Genomic DNA, 15,488 nt, shown 5'->3' on the forward strand with positions numbered 1-15,488 from the left:
TCTTCTTTCTTTGAGTCCAGTTTGTCCCACAAACACTTCCAAATCTCCTCCTCTGAGATTCTGCAGCTTCTTGCAGTGTGACTCAGCTGACTTCTGACAGACCACAGACTGGCACAGCATCCACATGTGTCTCCTTTCAAACAGGCTCTTGATGTTTCCTCCCACATCATGCTTGCCAGTCAGTCTCCTTTGTTCTCCAGCTCTGTAGCTCCAGCTGATGAAGCTTCAGTTTTCCATGTTGGTAACAGTAAACTACATCCTCTGCTGTCAGCTGGGTAACTAAACAGAGCTGCAGCACGTCTCTGCGGTGGTGCTACATCCAGCCTGCAGACGGCCATCTACATGTTGTAGTGGTTTACAGTCACTAGGGGGCGCTGTCCCAGCCATGCGGGCAGTGGGCTGCTCTGGTTGTGCTGTTGTTGGTGAAGCTGAAGTGAAAGCGAGAGTTAAAACACTGAACAGTGTCTACTGAGCTTCTCATGCTATTCTCATGCTCAAAGAAGTTTAACAGGAAGGACAACTCGTCCATCAGGCGTCCAGCTTTCCGTGACCGTGTCCACAGCAGAGTGTGACCGAGGCTTCATGCTAACACGCACACATGAAGCTAATACCACCACGAGCAGCTGCTCAGTGGATTTGGAGGAGAAATGTCTGCAGCTTGTCACAGGCAGTATGCAGAATGTGGATTTCCACAAAGACTGTGGAGAGCTCGTCCCACACTCTAAATCCACACTTGTCTGCACAAAACTTCTCACACGTTCCCGTCACAAGTGTCTTCTAAGTGAAGCTACCAGGTTCAGGTCCAGCTTGTTTATCTGGAGCTGCAGTAGATGATCCATCCTCACAAAGCAACACAGACAGCAGATATGCAAACACACCACACAACCAAAGGATTCTCTCTGCATGTCTGTGGCTGATGCTGCTGGAACAAAGCTGTTTGAAACCTTGTTGTTCTGCACTTTGGGACCAGAAGAGGAAACTGAAGCTCTGTGCAGAGGGTTCAATGGAAGCAGCCAAGCGCTGTAAGTGTCTGCTGTACAGGGATGCTGGTTCAGCTGTGGCTCAGTTTCACAGTGTGACTCAATAAAAGCAGCAGGAAATCAAAGCTTGATGCTTTCATCAGTGTGGAAATAAGAAAGTTTCCTGTGACAGACGCTGGAGCTCTCTCAGCTTCACAGTTTCAGCTTCAAACTTCTTTCAACATGTTTCTAACACGGCCACATTCCACCTTAATGGAGCTGATATCTTGTGCATTAGCACATTTTCTAAAGGCAGCGATCACATCTTTAGTTTTGGATGTTTAACTGCAGATTGTTTACGTGTTTATAGCACATTAATTACAACAGCAGCATTGACCACAGTGCTGTACAAGAATCCAAAATAACTATTAAAATAACTCATAACATTAATAGCACACATCAAATATCAAATAACTCTCATACTATATTAAAAGCCAGTGAATACAAATGTGTTTTAAGAGCAGATTTACAGAGACTGACAGCAGGAGCTGGAGCTGTTCGATAGAACGATGTATATATGATGACCATATGAAAACTTCTATCGTTTCATATCATGCTCTTTGTTTCCTGGTTATGTGTTTGTGTGTTTTCCAGATAAACCTTTCAAAATAAATCTGAAGATCCTGTTGAGAGTTTTCAAAATAAACACAATACATTACTCCGGTCGCTCGTTTATCGAGTTACGTTCTAAAAATAAGTGTCAGAATGAAGTAGCAGCTTTATGTTTTACAATTATTATAGAAGTTTTAAGGCAGTTAAACCCTCACTGCACACTTTATACACTTTTCTCAGACAGGCATGAACATTTTCACACTTTTCTCTCTTGTTTAAACAAAGTTCAAACCTTCATAGAAAAATAAGTTCATTATTAAAGAATGAAAGCAAAGTGTTTCTGAAATGTGTCAAATCAGCCTTTGCTGGCATTAAACGAGCTTGGTTCTGTGTGAGGAGCACTCGTCCATGGCCTGGGCTCCTCGCTGTCAGGTAAAGTTTCATAAAGCTTTTGAGTTTTTCTGCAGATAATGTTGGTGTCCAGCACGATGTTCTTTTTCCTGTGGTCACTGAGCCACAAAGCCAAAGCTGACTCCATCCTTACGATGTTCTTGTTGTGGACAGTTACAACCTTTTTGCCTCCTTGTTGAAACTATGATGGTTAGCATCTTCCTCTGCCTTTGGCTGCTACCACAGCTGCAAAACGTCTCGTCATCATTGTTGTTTGTTGGGGACAAAACGTACAAACATACAGTGCAGCACTGCAGAGTCACACTGCTGTAAATTTGAACACATTCTGTACTGTACAGGAGACACGGCACGAGATTGGCTGTAGACCATTGTCAGCCAATCAGGACGCAGAACACAACGCGCTGTAAAAAACAAAAGCATGCAAAATTGCACAAAAAAGATCAGCGAAACAGCGAGGCCGCCAAAGGTGAACTGTGTTACAGCAAGGGACCAGCGTATATATGGTTGTTGGGACGACAAATGTCTTTGAGCTTGTGTCAGAAGACGAGCTGCAGCTTTCTGGACCAGCTGCAGTCTTGCCAGGCAGGTCCCACTAACTCCAACATATAAGGAGTTCCCTTTCAGTCGATTCACTCGGTACAACACATAAGTATGGGATATCACGCCCTCGCACGTCCTGGCTGAAGAAACCTTTATTCACACCTTTAAGGCAGATGACGTGTGATGACACGCGCACGGCCCCGCCTGCACATATAGCCACTGTCATCACAGTCAGCCCTCAGTTCTTACGCTCTTCACCTCGCTGAGAACACCTCTGCTGAGTTGGGCTAGCTAGCTGCTGCTAGTTAGCTCCGTTGTCTGCCAACTTGAACTTAGCTTAACTGCCCCTGTTGGTGTTAGCCTCCACCGTGCCTTTGGTGTGTAGACTGCCCGCGGAGCACTAATTTCAAGTTTTTCCTGTGCAGCGTTTCGCTTTGCGTTTTGGAATGGACTCCAAACCGAAGCGAGCAAAGCAGAAATCTTCTGTTCGCCCCTGTCCTCAGGGATGCGGTTTCTCTTTGCACGACAGCGACCAGCACGATGCCTGCCCTGTCTGCCTGGGGATCGTCCACGCTAGGAGAGCGTTGACGGAGCCCGAAGCCTGTGCGTTTTGCCTCGACCCTGGAAAGACGGGTGACGTTTGTGGAAAAAGTGCTGGGACGCTCGGCTGTCGCACGGAATGACCCTCTCCTTTCCGAGTCTGGAGCCCCAGCTTCGTCCGAGTCCGAAGACGAGGATTTTCCGGTCGATGTCCCCGCAATTAGCTGGGCTGACCACATGGAATATGTTGACGGGTTAGCCGATGACGAGCCGGAACCATGCAGGGGCGCTGACGGGCTTCAGCCTGGGTTGAAGCCCGCCAGCGCTCCCCAGGAAGACGATGACATGCTGGACATCGGCCTGGACATCCATGGTTTGTCGGAGGATGAGCAGGAGAGCCCATTGTCAGCCCAATGTGCCGCCGCTGCTGCGCCGGTCGGCCACGATGACACCTCTCTTTTCTCCCCGTTTCGCCGTGCTGCTGAGAAGCTGCAGGTGGACTGGCCCTCTCCTCTGCCAGCTCAGAAGCCGTCGCGGTTCGCGGGGTTTTTCCTCCCACCGGAGCCCGCAACAGCCAAAAACTGCCTTCCCATGTTCCCAGACTTTCTCTGCGAGCTAACAGCATCGTGGGACAAACCTCTGTCTACCCGCGTCACTGTGCCCGGCTATGGACAGTACATGGAATTGGACGGCGCCGAGGGGGCTGGCTTAGATAACCCACCCCCTATGGAGCCTTCTCTGGCTGCGTATCTGGCCCCATCCCATAACCATGGTGTTGGCGGCCCCGCAACTCTGCCGTCCAAGCACTGCAGATTCTCTGCTTCGCAGCTGGAGAAGATTTATCGGGCTCAGGCTGGCACTGCTCGCGCCATGAGCTCCGTCACCATGCTCTAGACGTACTAGGCAATGTGCCTGGCGGAGCTCGGATTGCTGGTTCCTGATGACAGCCCGCTGGCACCTCTTCTTAACGAGGTCAGAGTCGCCACAGATCACATCCTCCGTGCGTCTCGCTGTGCAGCGCTCTCCCTGGGCAGAGGGATGGCTTCGACAGTAGTGGCGCAGAGGCACCTATGGCTGACCCTCTCTGAAGTCCCGGATAGGGACAGAGCTGTTTATCTGGACGCACCAGTGTCTGCGGCTGGGTTATTCGGACATTCACTTGAAGCCATTCAGGCTAGATTTGATCTGAGGAAGAAGCAGACGGAAGCTCTGCGCGACATCATCCCCAGACGTCAGCCCAAGCCCAAGCCCGCAGCTAGCTCTCACAGGCCCGCCGCTCCTCTGCCGTCTGGCAAGAGGCCGGCACCCACTGCTGAAGTGGGTGTGCCGCCAGCGAGAGCACATCCTCCGGCCCGAGCTCTACGCCAGTCGGCCTGGAGCAAAGGCCCACCCTCGGGCCCCCGGCGTGACCCGACGCCCAGGAGGAAGAAGCCTCAGCCCTCCTAGCTGTGGTTTCGAGTGGAGAAGGGGTCCAGCAGCAGGGAGACGCTGCTTTTACCCCTCTGTTCCCGCCCAAGAGGTGCCGCCGCTTAAGTTCTGTTCAGGTTGTCAGCCCCAGAAGGCGCTGCACTTTCCTAACACTGTCTCCCAAGCACAAAACCCCTGCACACAAAATGCCTCAGGTAACTCCCTGTTCAGGTGTGTTAAATGTTCAGGTGACCACATCGAGTGTTCCCGCTGTTTTTCATTGTTGTGCCCCAGAAAAGGTGCCTCCAACAAAATGTATGAATGTACATGTTTCCATGTTACAATCAATAAAGAGTATTGTTTATTCTCAAACAATCACAAATGCTCAGCCTGCAGGCAGAATGAGCCAGGTCAGGCAGGTGATGCATTCCCCTGCAGACACACTGGGGGGCGACAACGCCCCGCCGACGGTGCTGCAGGTCAGCCGGCTGGCTGCTCACTTCCCTCAGTGGCGTGCTTGCGCCCCCTCTCTGTGGGTGCTGCGAACCGTTGCCATGGGTTACCGGTTGCAGTTCCGGGTCAAGCCGCCTCGTTTCCGAAGAGTCGTAAACACGACTGTCAACACCAAGGCAGCCATGATACCCAGAGAGGAAATAAAGGCGCTATTGCAGAAAAGAGCAATACGAGTGGTCCCCGCTTCGGAGACAGACAAAGCTGCAATCTATTGTAAAGGTTTCAGTCTGGTTTTGAAGCTCTTCACAGCACTGAAACTGCACTTTGAGAAGTTCTTAATGATCTTTCATCAGCCACTGATCAGGAGACTCAGCTGTGCTTTTGGATCTGACCGCTGCCTTTGACACTGTTGACCACAGCATCTTGATGTCACCATTGGAGCATGGCGACATCAAGGGCGCTCTATTAGACTGGTTCAGGCCTTTTATTAAATCGCATTATTACATTTGGGGCTTATATTTGACGGCAATGTGACCTTTGAAAAACAGCTGAGCTCAGTTGTACAGCAGTCTTTCTTCAAACTGAGGCTTTTGTCTAAGGTGAGATAATTTATATCTTTTAAAAACCTTGAACGGGCAATCCACGTTTTCATGACATCCCAGCTGGATTATTGTAACGAATAGTTATGTCTATAACTTCTGTTCCCTGAAGGAGAAGAACGAGGTACAACACATACAGTAAGTATGGGATATCACGCCCTCGCGTGTCCTGGCTGAAGAAACCTTTATTCACGCCTTTAAGGCAGATGACGTGTGATGACACGCGCACGGCCCCGCCTGCACATATAGCCGCTGTCATCACAGTCAGCCCTCAGTTCGATAGCCGCTCTTCACCGAGCCAAACTGCTCAGTGGGGCCACCTTGTGTTGTACCTCGTTCCTCTCCTTCAGGGAACAGAAGTTATAGACATAACTATTCGTTCCCTTTCAGTCGATTCACTCGGTACAACACATAAGTATGGGACATATATACACGCCCCGCAGAGCAGCCACCGAACCGGAATCGGACCACCACATCCTTAGTGAGTGGTAGATCCAGCAGAAAGGACAGCATGAGCCACCGAAGGGGCTGTAACGTCCAACCGATAGAACCACACAAAAGTGTCTTCGACAGGAAGGGAAGCTTTGAAATAGGCCTGAAGTTTGAGTGGACAGAGGATCCAGATCAGGTTTTTTAGTACAGGCTGTACAACAGCATGTTTAAAACAGGCTGTACAACACCTGAACTAAGACTGCTGTTAAAAATCGCTAAGATGTCGGAACCAACAACCTTTAAAATCTTTTTAAATATGTGTTGGAACAACATCATTTGGACAGGATGATGTCTTTATACCATCACATCGTTCCTCCACCTGGTCAAACCACACAGGCTCAAACTGATCAAAAACAGCTGAGCAGGTGAATATTTTAGAAAGGTCATGTGAAGGCAGGCCGATCATAGTTCGAAGCTGTTTTATCTTATTGATAAAAACTGCAGGAACCTTTCACAAGTTTCTGAGGAACTATTAATATGACAAGCTGGAGAAATAATTGAACAAAGAAGCTGAGGATTGTTGGAGCATTTCTCAATAATATTTTGACAGCTTTTGACTTCTCTGCGTTGACAGTGTCCTGATACCTGTACAGACGGTCTCTCAGCATCAGAAACACACCTGCATCTTTTTCCCACTTACGTTCAGCCTTCCTGCTCTCTCGTCTGGCTGAATGAGCGGCCTCGTTTATCCACGGGTCCGATTGTGGTTTCATAGTTTTAAAAGGAGCAACCTCATCAAGGACAGTTTGGCATTTATCATAAAAATTAGATGTCATCTGCTCGGTACCATCGCCGAGGGGAGATCTTAAACTTCTTAAAAGCACTAGAAAATAGTTCTGTTGCAGATGGGTTAAATAGACGACAATGGGGTGTTGGAATAAGAGGAGTAAAATGGCAGTGAGATAAAAATATATCAAATACAACACTGAAAAAACAGCATCACATGTTTCCATGTTTAGGACCGGTAACCCTAAAGACAGCACAAGATCCAACGTATGAGCCTGTTTCTGGGTTGGGCCCAACACAAACTGAGCACGACTGAAGGAGTCAAACTTAAAAAATCTCTGGCCAGAGGATTGGAGGGACAGCACGTGAATATTAAAATCTCTGACAATTAAAGTTTGATCACAGTTTGGCACGATAGCAGCTAAAAAGTCTTGAATAAAATTCTTGTGATGTTTTGGAGGTCTGTATACAGCTGCACCGAGTGTCGGCTGGGATGCCCCAAACAACAAATATCACAAGTTCAAAACTTGAATAAGAGTCAGTTAAGAGTTGTTTGCGTGATATGAGAGCATGAGGGTTGGAATGGATGTATCTGTGTGTGCCTGTTTGTCTGTGTCCATATGTCAGGTTGGGTATTAGACGCCACCTCTCTGGGGACATCTCAGGCCCTCTAAGGTATGAAGGCCTATCTCCCCCCACCACTTCCCCTGCCAGTGGCGGACTCCCTCAGACATCGGTGCATTGGTGGTTCTTTGTGTCCGGGGATGGGCGTCCAGGTACCCACCGGCTCACTCCTTGGTGGCTGCTTGTTGTGGCCTGGAGCCTGGGGCTCGGGCCCTTCAGGGGTGGGGTGCCCTCGGCCTCTTGGCCTGGGGCTCGGTCACTCTGGCACAGCTGGCTGCCGGCGGAGCTCACGGGCACGTCACTGCAACCCCCCTGGCTTCTGCTCCGCGGCTGCTGAGTGACCCCTCATCTGGGGCTCTCCTCAGCTCTTTCTGGGATAGTGGCGCGGCTGTCCCTCTGTTGGTCTTCCTTGGTCTCTTGTGTTCTGAGGGGCTCTGGATGTCTGGAGTCTTGATGTCCTCCATACCTGCTTCATGCCCTGGTGGACGGGGCTGTGGCCCCCCCCACACCCTCTAGCAGATCATTACATGAAGGAACCTTTTAAATACAAGCGCGTTCATGCTCACAGGTGTACACACGGGTGCTCACACACACAAACTACACCCTTTTTGGCTCCTACCTCAAAGCACACTGTGCGCTGTCGATCTTATGTGCTGCACAATAATGTTTAATATTTAGTATTTACTGTTATATTCCCATAGATCATTGTGATGTTGTTTATTATATTGCTCTTTTTTTTTCTTCTGCTTGTTTTCTTTTTTCTTTCTCAACAGGTGATCCAGGTGATTTGTCTGTTTGATTTGTTGGTTTTTGTTTTTTGCCCTTTATCCCCATCCCTCTTTCCTGCTGTTTTTCTTTCCCTCTTTCTTTCTCCCCTTTCTTTTCCCCAGTCAAACCTGTCCCGTGTTCAGCAAATGAAAATAAAATAAACAATAAAAGCAAAGGTGAATCAAATAGACCAATACGGCAAGGCTGGGATGGTCCATTTGTTAAAGTAAATCCATTTGGCATCTTTCTTCGCCTTTAGACAATAATTGATGATGGCAAAAGAGCCAAACGGGACAGGTTAAAAAAAAAAAAAAGAGTTGTTTGCATGCGAGCTTCTTCCTAAAAACAGCCTCCACTCCACCACCATGTCCTGTCATCTCACAGTCAGAAGGTAAAAGTTCAGTAAAACAGCTGGACTCACCGGCTCTCTGCCAGGTTTCCAAGCATTAGATCCAGTTCCTGATTAGTGAAGAAGTCCTTAAGAAGAAAAGTTTTGTTTGCTAGCAATCAAGTATTAACAAGACTGATTCTTAGTGGTATCGGTGGCTCATCGGCCAATTCTTTACAAATCCTACCATGTGGATTCATGGATCTTTTTTTCACATTCTGTCTCTCACAGTTGAAGTGTACCTCTGGTGCAAATTACTGACCTCTGTCATCATTTTAGGTGGGGGAACTTGCACAATCGGTGGCTGACTAAATACTTTTTTGCCCCACTGTATCAATATTTTTAAAGCCAGAAAGTAAGAACAAAAAGAGAGTTCTTAGTCAAAGCTGTGTCCCAAATCTCACACAGGCACATTTATTAACATACAGCATAGATGTACATGAAACAATTACTCAGAAATAAATTATCAGCATTTATTAAATAATAATGCTCCATAAATAAAAGAAAACAATGTTGTTTTTGTGCATAACAAAAAGCTCACAATTGTGCAGTCAAAATCTAAACTAACTTATGCTGAGCATAATAACAAGCAGCTGCTCTGTTCCCAGGTTCTACTGCGTGACTGACAGCCTGGAGTTTGAAATCCTCTTTGTAACCGTGTCTCTTACAGGTGCCATTTATGGTCCTTATACACACTCAATAAAGTAATATTACTTTAGAGCAGAGTACGTACCACTCCGCGAGGCTCCTCGGTAGCTGTAATGCTCCAACAATCCATCAAGCGGTGCGGCCTCGTAGCTTAGCAAAGTCGTACCAAAACATTTTTTGAAATGTTTCTGAGCGCCGTGTAGCACATAAAATCGGTTCAAGGTCAGTAAGCACAACCAGAATTCATCCATAAGGCGCACTGTCGAATTTTGAGAAAATTACAGGATTTTAAGTGCAACTTATAGTGCAGAAAATATAGTTTATGGTTTTCCTTTGATCTTAGCAAATATCTACGCCTCTAATTGGGACGATCACAGATTTTTCACTAAAGTCTTTACACGGCTCCCCAATATGTCATCACACAATATCATCTTTGAGGGAGACCTAAACTGCTCATTATCTGCTATGGACCACAGTTCACACAAAAGTTACAGAATGTGATTATAAGACTCTGGTGATTTCTCCTCTTGTTTTTTCAGTGTGTATTCCTGATGCCTGCTCCAACTATCAGCCATGGAGATTCAACTCAGTGTTGTTAGCAGATGAAGAGTTTGTCAGTTACAAAAGGTCTGAGAGGCCAAATAATTTCATTTTGTGCAAAATAGAATAAAATAGTGACCGAGCGCCTCTCTCAGTTAGCTGATGAAATTACTAAACTACATGCTGTGTACAGCCACTCTCCTGAGCCTGTATTATATACACAGTGGTTACAATGAAAAACTGAATACAATCTCATATCTACAAAACAGGCTGAGTCAAAGTTGCAGCTACACTTATGAACATGGAGAAAAAACAGGCAAGTTATCAGCTCACCAGCTACGACTAAGAACAAACAACCAACTATCCTTGAGATCTACAATGATTTCAATAAGTTTTTTGATATTCCCTCCTTGGGAGAAGATGCGATCGCTAGTCTGGAGGAACCTGTCTCTAATGTTGAAACTGAAACGGCCATACGGAGCATGCAGTCTGGAAAATCAGTTTTCTGACCGACTGAATTCACTGTTAAAATCAACTTTTGAAGAATCCTTCCTCTAATAGTCGTTGCCTCCAACAATGCATCAAGCAGTGATGTGTTTAATTGTAAAACAGGAAAAAGACCATTTAGATTGTCGTTCATGTCGTTTAATATCTTTGTTCAACACAGACACCAAGATCCTGGCTCAAGTGTTGGCCCGTCGGTTACACAAGTATTTGTCCTCCATTATTTCACAGGACCAGACGGGCTTTATTAGGCACTCTTTTTTAACATTAAAGCTCTATTAAATATAATTTATACCCATGTTAAAGGTGATACATTGGAAACTGTAGTTTGGCTTGACGCAGAAAAGGTGTTGGATCGGGTGAGATGGGATTTTTTTTTATATACGCTTAAAAAAATGTGGCTTTAATTTTGTATCTTGGATAAAAGTATTGTATTGCTCCCCTCTAACAGCTGTCCGGACTAACAATAATCTGTCCCCCAGGACAGGGATGCCCTCTGTCTCCTTTTTGCCGTTGAACCGCTAGCTGTTGCTCTGAGACAATGTGTTGGTGTTGAGGGAAAACATCGAGGGGGTATCGAACATGAAGTCTCTCTTTATTCCGACGACATGCTTTTATTTATTTCCAACCCATCGAATAGCCTCCACAAACCTTTGGATAGACTTACAATAATAATAATAATACGTTTTATTTATAGGCACATTTAAGAGCCTCAAGGTCACCTTAATGCATACTTAAGGAATTTGGGACAATTTCTGGATATAAAGTGAATTTTGGGAAGAGCGAAGCAAAGTCTATCTGTACGACAACTGGCGAGTTTTGTGTATTTTAGCACCTATTAAACCCAGCTATAACAAGTTTAAGTACTCGGGCATCTGGGTGACACAAAACCACAAAGACTTGTATAAAACTATCTTCCTTTATTGTCGAAGCTTAAAGAGGATTTTGGAAAATGTGAGTTTTATATTTATGGTGGGGATGCAGAACAAGGACCAAAGATGAATGTGATGCTGAATCAGCAGAACACTTGGACTCATTTGATTCCAGCTTTGATATCATTGATTTCAATATGTCCATTTCTTTCACACTTCACCTTTAAAAGTGAAGCCTTGTGGTTCCTGGAAGGAAAAACACGACTTTTTCAAGTCGTTGTCCTGTTTTTATGAGAAATGTATGACTTTAATGTGAAACATTCAGAGTTTTTTCTCTTGTTGTGTTTGTTTGAAGCTGCTTCCTGTTGGCTTCAGCTGTTTGGAGTTTCCATTTTCTAAACTTCTACATTCTGAACCTTCTTCAGCTCTGAACAGATGATGAAACACTGAATGATTTCAAGCACTTTGTCTAATAAACTTACATCTTTCATTCTTTGTACAGATTGAAGGACTGTGGTTTGTCAGATATTGGCCTTGATTATCTGGCAGCAGCGCTGAGGTCCAACCCCTCCCATCTGAGAGAGCTGGACCTGAGTAACAACAAGGAGCTGCAGGATCCAGGAGTGAAGCATCTGTGTGGTTTCCTGAAGAGTCAAGGATGTAAACTTGAAACTCTGAGGTCAGTCAGCATGTTTTAGTTGTGCTGAGATGAATATGTTGTGAAAGTTGTGCTGACACTAAACTGCAGACATCAGGCTGATATTATACTGATCCACACTGAGGATCTTCATGGTAAAGTCTGTTTTCTTCTTCTCTGGTTTAGTCCATTGATTGCAGCAGAACAATGATCACATTTCAAACAGTGATACTCAACGTATGGCCCGTGGCCCACACGCGGCCTGCCCACCTTTCCTAATTCAGAGAGAGGGACCCTGATTAACTGTGTAGCTTCTTCCTCACAGTTCTAAGTATCAGACACAACAATGAATAATCCACAGCTGACTGTCTTTAGCAGGTCAAAGGTCACAGCACACAGCAGACAGTCAGAAATATTCTAACTCTGATCATTTATCAGTTGTGACACTGTGAGACTTGATCAGAGGTGTGATCATCACAGCAGAGGCCTTTGTGTCAAAGTCACTGAGGATCAAACAGAAACACATGAAGCAGATTTTCCTCTTCTGGCTTTTTATAGCAGATAACCTTCAAAATATTCTGCAGTCGATCAAAAACTGAAGCAAACCATGAATCAACATGTGAACATGACCTGATGCTGCTGAAGTGAAGCAAAGTTACAGAGGTTTGATTACAGACACAGCTGAGAGTTTGTAATCTGTCATCATTTTAAAAAGTTTCCATGGAACAGCAGAAATGAGGCTTTCCTGTCAGAGGCTGACAGCACTGAACACAACAGCAGACTGGTGGCTAATAAACAGTGAATGATGCAGAAACAGATGTTTGAAGCTGTTCTTGGAGTACACTGAGAGAGAGAGAGCTGTGCAGGCAGGAACAGCCAAAGTCAGAGAGAATTCATGAGCATATTTATCAAACGTGAAGCAGAGTTTGGATCTTCTTCTGCTGCTGGTTCACTCAGTTTTGGTTGGAGACAGATGAAACCTGCAGCTTCAGGATCTGTGAGCTGTCCACTTTCAGCCCCGACGGCGTGTCCGTGTACGTGCCGTCGAGTGAACGATCCACGCTCTGTGTTTCCATCTTTGTGTGTTTAGCTGCTCTCATTTACTGTTTTAGCTGTTTGCTGCTTGTTGAAATAGTTTGTGAGCTTTAACCTGAGATTCTGGCAAAATACATTTATATTAAACATCGATTAAGGATTGAATGAATCAACATCGTTTTATTCAAATTAAAACCATTTAAATGGGAAAATCTATTTTTTTACACCCGCCTCTAATGCTTGGTAATGTCAGCTGGTCCATGTGCAGCTGGCTGTGAGGCTCAGGGAGCGTCTACAAAGTGCAACACTGAAAAAACATCATCCATAAATATTGAGTAATAACTGGACTCTCATACAGCCAGACTCAAATGCCTTTAAACATCAGCTTATTCTGCTGATCCAAGTCCAACACTGAGTTTGTAAAAACATGTTTGTCAATCATTTTGTTTGGTTTCTGAGGAAGATGATTCAATAACTTGCTGCTAATACACAACATTTCATCATATTTCCTCATAACCCTCTTTTGTCTGACCATTTGATCCCATTTGAATTTGCAATAAAGGATCCACAGAGTTTGGTGACAATAATGACAGTAGATGTTTGTGTGAAAGTGCTGGAAGCAAATGTGTGTGATGTTCTTTCAGTGTTGCACTTTGTAGACGGTCCCTGAGCACTGGTCTCACAGCCAGCTGCACATAGAGACCAGTGTTGTTAGTCCAGGTCAGAAGATGACTTGTTGGAATGAAAATGAGCTTGTAGTTTGTCTGCTTTAATAATGTGACTGGAAAAAGGTGTTGGACTTCAAATATGTCCATTTCTTTCACACTTCACCTTTAAAAGTGAAGCCATGTGGTTCCTGGAAGGAAAAACACGACTTTTTCAAGTCTTTTTCCTGGTTTTATGAGAAATGTTAGACTTTAATGTGAAACATTCAGAGTTTTTTCTCTTGTTGTGTTTGTTTGAAGCTGCTTCCTGTTGGCTTCAGCTGTTTGGAGTTTCCATTTTCTAAACTTCTACATTCTGAACCTTCTTCAGCTCTGAACAGATGATGAAACACTGAATGATTTCAAGCACTTTGTCTAATAAACTTAAATCTTTCATTCTTTATACAGATTGAAGGACTGTGGTTTGTCAAAGATCAGCTGTGATTATCTGGCAGCAGCGCTGAGGTCCAACCCCTCCCATCTGAGAGAGCTGGACCTGAGTAGCAACAACAAGGAGCTGCAGGATTCAGGAGTGAAGCATCTGTGTGGTTTCCTGAAGAGTCAAGGATGTAAACTTGAAACTCTGAGGTCAGTCAGCATGTTTTAGTTGTGCTGAGATGAATATGATGTGAAAGTTGTGCTGACACTAAACTGCAGACATCAGGCTGATATTATACTGATCCACACTGAGGATCTTCATGGTAAAGTCTGTTTTCTTCTTCTCTGGTTTAGTCCATTGATTGCAGCAGAACAATGATCACATTTCAAACAGTGATACTCAACGTATGGCCCGCGGCCCACACGCGGCCTGCCCACCTTTCCTAATTCAGAGAGAGGGACCCTGATTAACTGTGTAGCTTCTTCCTCACAGTTCTAAGTATTAGACACAACAATGAATAATCCACAGCTGACTGTCTTTAGCAGGTCAAAGGTCATGGCACACAGCAATCTGTGAAACAGTTTGGAACCGGAATTCTTGCACATTTACAAACTGACACTGCTGCATGGCATGCTGGGTAATGCTAGCTGCTCAGGTATGAGCATGCTAACGGCTGTGAGGCTCCGTGGCTGCAGAATACTGAAGAAGAGAAAAGAGAGGCGGAGGATGAAGAAAAGAGGCAGAGATGAAGCAGAAGTTTAGCTCCAAAGAGGAGCTGTCTGTGTGGGCGGGGCTCAGGCAGGTGAAGCAGGTAAAGAGTAATAAATGAAGACAGCGGACAGGATTTGATAAGCTGATGTACAAACATGTTGAATGATGGTGGCAGCTACAGAAACAGGTCCATACATACATGAAGCGTGTCTCCTTTGCATCATCCACATTTGATACTGAGAGTTTCCAGAAGAGCAAACATCAAACACGCCTCCAAACATGTGACGAGTCAGACTGACATCATTTCTACAGAGAACAGTGTGAGCTCTCAGCAGGTCACTTCAATAAGAAGGACAAACAGTGCAGCAGGAATGACTAAACCCACTAACAGTCTGATATCCCCGTGTTCCTGTTGTTCTACAGCATCATCATTAATGCTGCTCCACCACCATCACTGCAGCTGACCAATCAGCTTCTGTCACGTCATGTGACGCTCTGTGACTCAGACTGGAGAAATGCTAAATGGCTAACCTGAAGCTAACCTGAGAAACAGTCAAAGTACTGATGATTCCTACAAAGTGTGTGTGTTCAGTATGAGATGAGTGTGAATGAAATCATGGAGGAGCGGGCCGTGGCTGCTCTCACACACGTTTGCTGCAGGGGCGGATCTACAGAAATGTTCTTAGGGGGGCAAAATCAAAGCCATTATTGTTGACACATATGCAGCTGTTACATCCTGTAATATGCATTAAATACGGTTCAAATACATTAAATGCATTAAATATACATGTTTCATATAAATATACTGTAGCCTACAACTGTATTTTCTTTAGCCCACATAATGAAACCGTTCAGTCAGATAAAGACAGAAGGCCTTTTCCACGTCCCTCTGCTCAATGTTAAAGTGCTGATGATGTTCAAGCTCAGGCAGCAGGAGGG

The 15,488-nt window shown here is 45.2% G+C and overlaps 1 protein-coding gene across 1 annotated transcript in view; it reads left to right on the forward strand.

The window, feature by feature from the left end:
* Positions 1-8,444: 8,444 nt before the first annotated feature.
* LOC146658514 (ribonuclease inhibitor-like) overlaps positions 8,445-15,488 on the forward strand; it is a 29,598-nt gene continuing 22,554 nt past the window's right edge. Inside the window, exon 1 of the mRNA XM_085422167.1 lies at positions 8,445-8,522. Within this exon, the coding sequence (XP_085278293.1) occupies positions 8,497-8,522 (26 nt within the window). The 5' untranslated portion in view covers positions 8,445-8,496. The remainder of the gene's footprint in view (positions 8,523-15,488) is intronic.

The sequence above is a fragment of the Rhamphochromis longiceps genome, linkage group LG11, assembly GCF_057381845.1.
Source record: "Rhamphochromis longiceps isolate RC_006_pf linkage group LG11, R_longiceps_female_GT1.1, whole genome shotgun sequence".
NCBI classification, from domain to species: Eukaryota; Metazoa; Chordata; class Actinopteri; order Cichliformes; family Cichlidae; genus Rhamphochromis; species Rhamphochromis longiceps.